This window comes from Euprymna scolopes, chromosome 29 (genome assembly GCF_053919585.1).
Source record: "Euprymna scolopes isolate OS-2025 chromosome 29, ASM5391958v1, whole genome shotgun sequence".
Taxonomy (NCBI): Eukaryota; Metazoa; Mollusca; class Cephalopoda; order Sepiida; family Sepiolidae; genus Euprymna; species Euprymna scolopes.
The window spans coordinates 16,708,152-16,718,695 of NC_136510.1; the positions used below are offsets into that span (position 1 = coordinate 16,708,152).

The window sequence follows — 10,544 nt, forward strand, 5'->3', positions numbered from 1 at the left end:
TTTTTTTTTTTTTACCTGTTTTTTTTACCTTCAAGGGAGCTGGCTTTAACCACATTAAACGACCTTTTATCGCATCCAGTTACCGTGTAGTATTTGTTTCTGTCGTCAGTCACAGGAGAAGAATTTTTTTTTGTCCCCTTCCAGAGTGACCTCTTCTTGGTGGGATAGCTGAATATCCACCGCATTAAAAACCGACCTTGTGGCCGACTTTGTCCACAAGGGGAGGAAAGTAACACACGCCTCCTGGGTATTAATCGCATCCAATGGCGAGGATTAGATTTTGAAACTGTGGGGTCACTCCTTCGTTATCACTACACCCACGGTTCCATCTATTGGATTAGATAGAAACTATCGTTCACACTGTTTACAAAATATACGCCTCCAAAACAGGTTGATTATGTGCAAAATGCACGTGCACGTTTCCGACAAAGTGACCCAACAAGATGTTGACATGCCGTAAACACTCAACAACGAATTCTCAAATACACACTTGGAATACGAGATAGAAAAAAAAAATTGTTTTGAATTTATTATTTTTATCTCAATTTAGAATGCTCTCCTTTTATGGAGTCGGGTATCTCCGAAACGAACCCCGTATCTAACTTTACTCTCGTGGGGAGACAAGTAAATAGCGATTTCAAAAATACTTTTCCTACAGCCACGATAAAAAGACTCAGCTGGAACGACATTTAATAACGAAAACAAACTCGTCCGCTTACGTCTTAACGTGGGAAATTCGAACGTGATTTTGAAGCCTTCAAAATAATGTATATTTTTATGTAAATAAAAAAAAATAAATGTTTATAGGCAAGAGTAAGGAATTACGGTAAATTTTTACGACGTGCCCCACTGCCCCAGTGTATTATAAACACCCCATGTTCAGAACGGCTTTCAGAATAAACATTCCCAACCTCGAAAGACGTTCTTAACATGGGGAGGTTGTAAGGGCGTTTATTCCGAAAGCCGTTATTAATATGGTTTATACTACGTTGGGGCAGGTCGTAAAAAAATACCGGAATTACAATTCATGTGTGCCCTAAACAAAAGATAAAGAATATTTTTCGGAGCCATTATTCTTAAAAAATATATATTATAATAATAATAATAATAATTAAATAAATATTCGAAATACTATCGAATTAAGCACAGAATTTTAGAAATAACTCACAGCCTCAAAAAATGGGATTCTACTTTTTTCAGGCGATTACGTGTGAGCACCAAGAATCCTGAAAAACTTGTCGGAAAGAAAAAAAAGTATCATTTCGAAATTTTGAGTATGTAAATCACGGAATCAGTTTCGTGCATAAATCGAACGCACAATCTATTTCCAAACCAGTTTAGCGTTTTAAGGAATTTTTTTTTCTTTTTTGTTAATCCTGCACATTTTTATTTAGCTGTGTTGGGGGAGGGATCTACCTTTTGGGGCGATTTTACAACCTTGATACTCATACTTAGGGTTAGTGATAAAACAATTTGGTTAACTGCTCTAAAAAGCTACAGTGGCTCGGAAATGGAGAATTATTTTACGTTAAATTTATATACAAATCTGGTCGCATACTTTAAATTCTAGTTTGTTTGTTTTTTTTTTCTTTCTCCCACCAAAATGTTCATAGCATTTACACGTAATCGTCTTAAAAAGTAGAAACTCATTGAAGAGAGAGGAGGGAGGGCTCATTTACAAATAAAATTATTAAAAAAAAAAAAAAAAAAACTTTTCATATTTATAATTTACCTTGAATTTTTCTAGGTAAGTTTAGGTCAAATGTCCCTCCTCCCGGTTGATTTTTGACGACTCTTCTTAGAAAATTCCCTAAAATTATGTAGCGTTGATTCAATATAATAATGGCGTGGCGGAAAAATAGAATTTTCATTTGATCTAGGAGTAGAACCTTAACTTTTGTTTCTAAACTTCAATTCTATTTATAAAACACTCGACGACCAACAATTCATATTGTAACAGCCGATTAGTAATAAATGATATTTACGTCGTAGAACTTTTGGAAGTGATTTTGAAGTCTTTAAACTGCCTGTTAGAAACTTATTTCGGGCCTATAGGCAACGTATCAAGTATCATGGGTTATTTGTAACCCTAAAAACAAACAGTAAACGGACCAGACTTCTAGCTCAGTGGCTCCTCTAGGAAATAATTTTCCCTTTAAAATAAGAATCACATTTGAACCATCTCGACTTTGACCTTTCTAGACCGAAATTTACATTTTTAAAAGCGTAAAAATAAAATAAAATACATTTGAATTTCCCCACAGTAAATATCAGGTTGGACATGCTTGTTTTCATTGCGCATTTAAAAGTGTTACCACAGATTTCTCCGTGACTAGTAAATCCGAAAGTGATTCTGAGGCCTTTAAATTGTCGAATTGAAACCGAAGTTTAAAGGCACAAATCGACTTTTATGGTTCATGTTTTTAAAATATTTTCCAAAAACAACAAAAAAAATATCATGGGTAAATTTTATCTTACTCCAGTTTTCAATACTAATTTTAAATCTAAATAAATTTTGGTAGGAAAAAAAAATGGTTTGTAAACGGGAGTGATTCTATAAAAATACTAAATTGTTCCCCATAAAATGCCAAGTTGGCGCCACCTCAGTATTGGGTGTAAACACATTAAAGGCTCAAGCTAAAAATTTTGTCGGAAGCAGCAAAGAAAAACATAATAGGTTTTAAATAAATAAGGATAAAAGTTAAATTAAAATAATTTTTAAGGTAAAAAAAAAAAAAAAAAAAAACTAGTATTAAGTTTTTATGCAAACGTTCAATAAAATTTAAAGCGAGCAACAATTTCATATTCGCCTTTTTTAATTCATCATTGGTGACTTTAAAAATTTGGGGAGTTTATTTTTTTTAAGGAAATAAATTATCTTCCAACCTTTGAGTTGCTCATCAGAGGAGCTCCATTTCTTTTCCATCGGAGCGCGACAATATCTGATGAGCTACTGGAGCCATCTGTTTATATAAAACAAAATGTAAATAGGATGAATGAAAATGTTTTTATGAATCCCTATTCTCAAAACACTTATTTCACGGAAGAAAGATACATACAAAATGGAGATAAACTGTTTAAAAATACGTTTTAGAATTTTTAGGGATATTATCGATAATGTAAGAATTTCTGGATTATTAAAAAAAAAAAAAATGAACTTGACACTAGTTCTTTTTCGAACCGAACTAACGCTTAAAATATGTTAAAACACAAGACTTATCCAGAAAGGTAGAAGAGTAACTTATCTTGCCTTTGGTAAGATTTATTTGTTATACATTTAAATTTTTGACCACTCTTTTTCTTTTTTGTTGGCTTCTCTGCTAAATCCCCGAAATAAAAAAGTTTAAACATACAATGGAATACACGGGTTTCCGTTTCGCGCGTTATTTGAACGCATCTAGATCCCCCGGTCAATTTTTATTTTAGGGTTTGTAAATGGAAGGGTCATTTGTAAAATAACACTTTCCTCTTCCATTCAGAATGGAAATATCCAAGGGGGTGTGTCCTATATACGTTAAAAGAACGTCAGAAACAAGTCTCCTATAATCTAAATAAACAGGTATTAGAGTTTAATAAAAAATAAAATAAAAAAAGTTTATAAATAAAAGTTTATAATTTTAGCGCTAAACCCATAACATATTTATGGGTTTAATTTTTTAGATAAGGGTCGGTCACGAAATCTTATAAGCTCCTAATATTCCTTTTTTTTGCGTAAAGTCCACCATTTTTACGAGCGAAGGCACCAAACATTTTATAGGCTGTTCAGATTGAAAACTATATTTCAAGTCTCACGAAGGTAAAAAAAAAGAAGGCGAGTATTCGGCGAGAGAAAGAACGAAAACAGTGGGGTTAGGTGTTTAAAAAAAAGAAAATAGCAAAGAGAAAGTAGCCGAGTGTATGAGGGAGGGGAAGTTCGTGACATAGAAGCTCGTAAAGAAGCCAGCTAATACTCCTACCACAGTTCAGAGCCACCTACTACCAAACATCATCATCAGCAAAAGCCAACAACGACGATCGACAACAATAATAATATTACTACTGCAGGCAGCAAAGAAGGGGAAAGAAAAGCCAGCCCAGCATCCAAAGCTATGGCCGCCAGTGTCGCTTCTCTCTCTGCTACTATCAAAGCGAGGAGGGAAGAGAGTTTACAGGGCCAGTAAGAGAGGGGGAGAGTTCGACACGTAACGCGAGAAAGAGAGTGGTGGCCACCTCCACAGCTCCTGCTGCTTGGCGCCTGCCACTACCACCACGTCACTGTTAACTATCTCCTCCTGCCACCACCGTTGCTCCTGCCACCCCAACAGCAAGACAAAGAGAGAGAGAGAGGCAAGCCAGCCATCACTGTTGTCGTACTACCACCACCTTCAGTAGCACTGGGCTTCTTTTTAACTACTACTTGCTTTTTCAAACTACTATACCGCCACCATCATCATCTTTTCTACTACAGAGAATACAAGCCAGCTTCTTCCTTCATCAACCAAACAATATTCGTCATTACAGCCGGGCTTCGTCAGTGGACATCAAAAATATATACACACATAAAAAAAATCCACTAATAGGGTGATCGAAGGAGTCGAATTTTTGTAATAATTTCTTGGAAATAAGAAAAAAAAAAAAAGAATTTCTCGATATTTACAAAAAAAAAAAAAAAATGAACATACACAACTAAAATGTAATAATGTTAAATTCTTCAAAATTAGCCAGAGTCGTTTTGCTTGCTCGAACCAGTCACACGGTGGAGAGTAATGAATGATATCTACGCGGCAAAAAGGACGTAGCTTAATTTCTAAAAAGTCCATCTGTAAAAAATCCCGGAGCTGAAGATTGACTGATCGTAAAGATCTACGATCCAGCGAAGACGAGCGAACAAAGAGAGTTTGAAAACTGGCAAACGTTTGAAGCGAAAATCTTTTCTCCAACTCCCTCCTCACTCCCCCTTCCTCACTCACTCAGGCATTACGTACTCTCACTCACTCACTCAGTGGAGTAGCAGTCTCAAACTCCTCCCACTCCGTCTACGCGACTACCTAAAAGCCGTCCATTTCTCTCCCTCTCTCACTCACGTTGGAATACAATCACTTCAGCCATACCGGAAATCGGCGGAAGTTACCGACGCTTCACGAACCAGTATCCGGAGATAAGCGGAAGTAGCCGGTTGCTAACGGAGACTTGCGAAGCTTACCGACTTTTGACGCGTTCTCTCCCCGATTAACAAAGGGAGATAAGTTGGTAAAAAAACGAAAGACGAAAAAATAACAAAAAAATAACAAACGGCCAAAGCCACACAAGACAGTAACAATGCTTGGCAGCTACTCCTATACAGATATGGGCCGCATGAATGTTGTGGAGCCCCCACGGAGAAAAAAACGTGCCCACGATGCCAATAAGCCGAAGCGGTCAACATCAGCTTACTTTTATTTCATGGCCAATTGCCGAGAACAGGCCGCCAGAGCCGGGACCCAAATCACAAAAGTTACGGAGTTTACCAAAGAATGCTCTGCAAGATGGAGGAATTTTACTCCGCTCGAAAAAAAACCCTTTGAAGAGAAAGCCGCCCTGGATAAGGCCCGTTACGATCGGGAAATGGCGCAATACAAAGGCAAAGATATGGTTGACCCAAACAAACCTAAACGGCCACAGACGTCTTATTTCCTATTCTTAGCGGAGTTTCGGAAAATGATGCAGGGAAAGCTCGATCATAAGGATATTTTGCGGAAGGCCGGAGAGCAGTGGAGGAATATGACGGACGAACAGAAGAAACCGTTTGAAATTAAGAGCCAGGAGGAAGCAAAGAAGTACGAGATTGCGATGGCCGAATATCGAAAACGACAGGGCGGCGTCCCGGTGATGCTGGACGGCGGTCCGGAGGAGAAGAGGACCAAAATCGAGGACGGCGTGGTCGGATACGGTGAGGACGTTGAGGAGGAGGAGCTGGACGACGACGAGGATGGAGACGAAGATGACGACGATGACGAATAGAAAGTGACAAAAACAAAACGCACGCATTATACAAATGACACACACGCGTACAATACAATGGAAAAGAAATGTCCTTTAAAAACAAACAAAAAAACGAAACCTTTTTTCATTCTCGACCACCATAAACCATCAGTAAATTGTCCTCCAATCTCACTTGACATAATAACTTCAGGAAGAAAAAAAATTATCCCCTTCCCCTCTAAAAAAATTAATCTTATTTTTCTTCTCTAACAAAATTTAGTCGTCTCCAATTTTCTCCCCTTTTTTAATAAAAAAAAAAGTAAATGAAAAATTAAACATTTCTTTAATTTGTAAAAAAAAAAAATGTTTGAAATGAAAAACACCTTTTTGTTTCTGCTTCCCACATTTTTTTTTTTTTTTTTCTTTGAAAAAAAATTGATTTAATTTTTTTTTTTTAAACGTCCATATCGCTTCTCAGGATTAAATAAGATTTAATTTTAGTATTTGGTGATAATTAAATTATTTTTCTTTTCCTTTTTTTTTTTTTTTTTAAATAATTTCTAACAGTTTCTGTAATCTCCCGCCTTTTTTCAGCCCCCTCCCTCTTCATAAACGTTGTTCCGTCTGTAATGGAAGACGACGAGAAATGAAAAAAACATTTGGATTAAGATAAAATAGGATGAATCAAAGTGAGAAATAACTGCGTGCTTGATTATTTGAAAGATACGTGTTAATTTTCATTTTTTTTTTCATTTAGTCATGAATTTTCTCTTTTGTAGAATAGTGTCGCGGTCGGAATATACTGCTTTGGTTTAGGAACAAAAACGAATCCATTTTCGAATTTGACCTATAATTTAAATTTTTAGCCAGAAAATAATTTAAATTCGACAATTTGGACTTTTTCAGGCCAGTAAAATATCCGCTGGGTGATTTTATATATAAAGTGAAACATATCTTACAGTGTTTGTCGAAAGTGATTTTACAGCCTTGAAATTTAGCGGATAGAAAGTAATTTTATGTCTAGAAAGTTTAAACGGCCAAAGTTGAGTTTTGTGGTTTTTGTTTTTAAATCAAAGGAAAAGACTATTTTCAACTGAGCCACTATTCTATTAAGGAGACCAAAATACTTGGAAATATAAAATGCATTTGAAATCCCTTTAAGATCAATATCAAATATAAATGAAACTGGGACGAAACGGAAGATGACAAAACTAATCGAAACGTTGAAAAAAACAAAAAAAAACAAATCGCTTTCAATTGTGGACACAAATGGAATTTTCAAAGACTTGAAACAAAAATTGAAACTTTTTCCGACAAATGAAAGTGGATTTTTATTTTTATTTTTTTTTAATTATTTTTGTCTCGTCTCGCTGACTTTTGAAAAAGAAATGAAAACAAAAACAATCCCCCATCCCACCTAATAATAATTTAACTATATTTCATCTCTCCACACTTAAATTTAGTGACCACAAAACAGTTTAGTTATATACAATATCTCTTTAAAATCATTATACGAACAATTCTTCAATTTTCATGTTATATTTAGTAAACAATAAAGACATTAAAAAAATAAATTTAAAAAAGGGAAAAAAAACATCTCAAAGTATCATTATTCTTACTAACCACATTCCTCAAGAATATATATATAAAAAGTTTTAGTGAGAGAATTGAATGGTTTGAAAAAAGGTTTAATATAAAAAAAAATAAGTCCCCATTTCTGAGCCCCCCTCCAAAAACGGGATAATTTTTCTCGTGTTTTTTGCTGCTGTATATAGACATTTTTTTAGAGTAAAATGATTTGAAAAAAAAAAAATTGGAAGAAAAAAAAAAAAGCTCCCCAAAATATTAAAAAAATTCATTAATTCATTCAAGGCTCTGTTTGCTTCATGTGGTTTTTAAATTGACATTAAAAAAGGGTAAAATTATTTTAAAGGAATTATTGTTGGTTTCTTTCTTGACAAATAATTGTCGAATTTAAGAATTTTTGTTTATTGAAGTGCAAAAATAAAATCCTAAATCTTAATAAAAATTTATATGTAGTTTTACCCGGAAAAAAAAAGTCAGCTTAAAGGTTTTAAAATCACTTTCAATTTCATGTTTTTTTTTGTTTTTTTTTTTTCATAACCCTCCAAAATTCGAAAGTGACTAATAATAACCAATGCTGACTGACAGAAATTTCTAATTTAAAAGCTAGAATTACATTTTATTATAGGAAAGTTGGTTATTTGTACGGTTTATTTTTTAAAAGAAAATGATTTTATAGGGCGCCATTTTTTATTTTTTTCTGGTAGAAAGAATAAATACCCGTTTTTTTTTTTTTTTTTTTTTTTTTTTTTTAACCTGTCTCTTTGATTTCCACATGCAGTAAATATGGTGCTCTGTGGTAGCAGTGTATATATTTCCTACTTTGTCATGTTTCATTACAAAAAAAAAAAAAAGATTCTAGACTTTTTATTTCTCTAAAAACCCTCTAAGGCGCCCTTTTTCCCCCCTTCCGGTTATTTAGGCACTGATCCATCACGTGTCTACAAAACTTGCATATAACGAAATTATTTTGTTTCTGCCATCAAAGAAAGCTTAAGAACTAGTCCAACCTGGAAATTGAGAGATTAAAAGTAAATCTGTTTTAATCCGATAATCTGCTCCAATTATTGATTCTAAATTTTCCTAAGGAAACCCCCAACTTGTTAACTCCGTCAATGTCCGCCTGTCCCATGTGTCTCCGATTTCTATTCCTACTTCCATTGTATTTATCCATGGATATATATTATATATATATTCATATATCTATAATTATATAGTCAACTAGAAGTTTATTTACTTCCAGAGGAAAAAAGGGAAAGAAAAAAAGACTTCCTTTTATCGAAATTACATTTAAAATTTTAGTTTTGTTTTGTAAAATAGATGAATTTTGACACCACCACCCTCTCCCAAGTTTGTTTTTAATCTCAAATTTGTGAGAAAAAAAAAATTTTATTTCTTGTGAAAAAAAGCAACAAAGAAACCCCCTTAGATTTACAAAATTAAATTTAACTTTTTATTTTTATATAATAAAAATTTATTTTCTTCGCATTTTTAGGAATTTGCTATTTCAGTATTTTTTATTGAAATTAAATTATTATTTAACATTTTTGTTTTCCTAATCAACGTCACTCAAACAGGAATTACTCTTTAAAGCTTATCCTTTTCCTGATTGAAAGTGAAAAAGAAAGGATCGTTCTTTTTTTTATGAAAGGAATAGTTAGATTTTTAATTTTAGATCAATAATTACTGTTTTGTAGCAACATTTTCCATCACATGGTCGGCCTTAATTTTAATATTTTAAGATCTCAAACATTGTTTTTCTTTTTGAATCATTCCTTGAAACTGCTAATGTTTTAATTTGCATGAAAGCATTTTTAGTAAATTAAAATATATTTAATTTTTTGTTGTTTTTAGTCTGTCTTCCAAAAAATAATTTGTCTTTTATTCATAAATGAAAATGGTTTGATATAATATCGGTGTGCTTTAAGGAAATGTTTTTTTTTTGTTTTTTTTAACAAATAAACTGTAGATACTTGACTTTGTTCTTTTAAAGCTTGAATCAATTCTATTCAGAAATTCTTTTCGAATTGTCAGAATTAACAGTTTAGGGCTCAAGGATCAAGTATTACGGTTCATTTGTTATTTCTAAACAAATCAAACCTCTTTCAAAGGCGCCCAATGAAACAAGAAAAAACAAACTTGTAAAAAGAAAATCAAGATTTCTTAAATATCTTGAGTAAAAAATATCTAGATACACTTAATTTTAACAAAATATTATTCCGTTTGAAGTTGAGCTCCTGCACCATATGACCCCCCCCCCCCCCACCTCCTCTCTTACTCTTTCTTTCTCCTGTGCCGTGATCATGGGACCGGTGACCACCTTTTTGGTCCTGGACTTGTATTTGTCGTGGTTATAAAAAAAAATAAAGACTTCATATTAGTTAAAAACAGAACTCTGTCAATTTTTCTCCTTGTTAGACATCTTGTGAAAACAAATGTTCATAACATGGAGGGTTTTTTTTTTTTTTTTTTTTTAACAGCCACAAAACAAATCTATTAAATTTGCATTATTCCTATTTTAATCCTCTAAATTGCTCGAAATAAAAGGAGTTTGCGAACATTATTCCCAAACAACTCTTTTTTTTTTTTTTTTTTTTTACTTAAATCATGTTCTAGTTTAAAAAATTTAAAAATACAGTACTTATTATTTCAGCACGGTCTGTATTCTACATAAGTACTAAAAAGCTGAAACGCATGAATGAAAAAACAAAAAAACCCTCAATCCCAGAAAATATAATCGCCATTTAAAAACAAGTTTTGAAATTAGGTAAGAAAGAACGATAACTCCAATTTATAAAATTCTAGATGTTATCGTTCTTCCTTAGCTAGCCTCCTTTCCGACTTGTTTATAAAAAATGACTCATATTTTTTTTTTTTTTTTTTTCGGCCTAGTTTTTATATCGGCGTTTCATTTGTACGATGAAACTTTCTATGTGTTTTTTAATAATTTAGATGACTGAAATAGGAATTAACAAAATCACTAGAAACCGGATTGCGTGGGCGACTGTCCCAAAAAAGGG

The 10,544-nt window shown here is 33.3% G+C and overlaps 1 protein-coding gene across 1 annotated transcript; it reads left to right on the forward strand.

The window, feature by feature from the left end:
• Positions 1 to 3,300: 3,300 nt before the first annotated feature.
• On the forward strand, positions 3,301 to 9,999 carry LOC145252507 (high mobility group protein B3-like). The gene has a single exon (XM_080112013.1). It carries the CDS (start codon positions 5,299 to 5,301, stop codon positions 5,977 to 5,979), a length of 681 nt encoding a protein of 226 aa, XP_079968139.1. The 5' UTR covers positions 3,301 to 5,298; the 3' UTR covers positions 5,980 to 9,999.
• The last annotated feature ends 545 nt before the right edge of the window (positions 10,000 to 10,544 follow it).

Excerpts from the sequence above, each read along its gene's own strand:
- LOC145252507 (XM_080112013.1), top strand. The coding sequence starts at position 5,299 with ATGCTTGGCAGCTACTCCTATACAGATATGGGCCGCATGAATGTTGTG.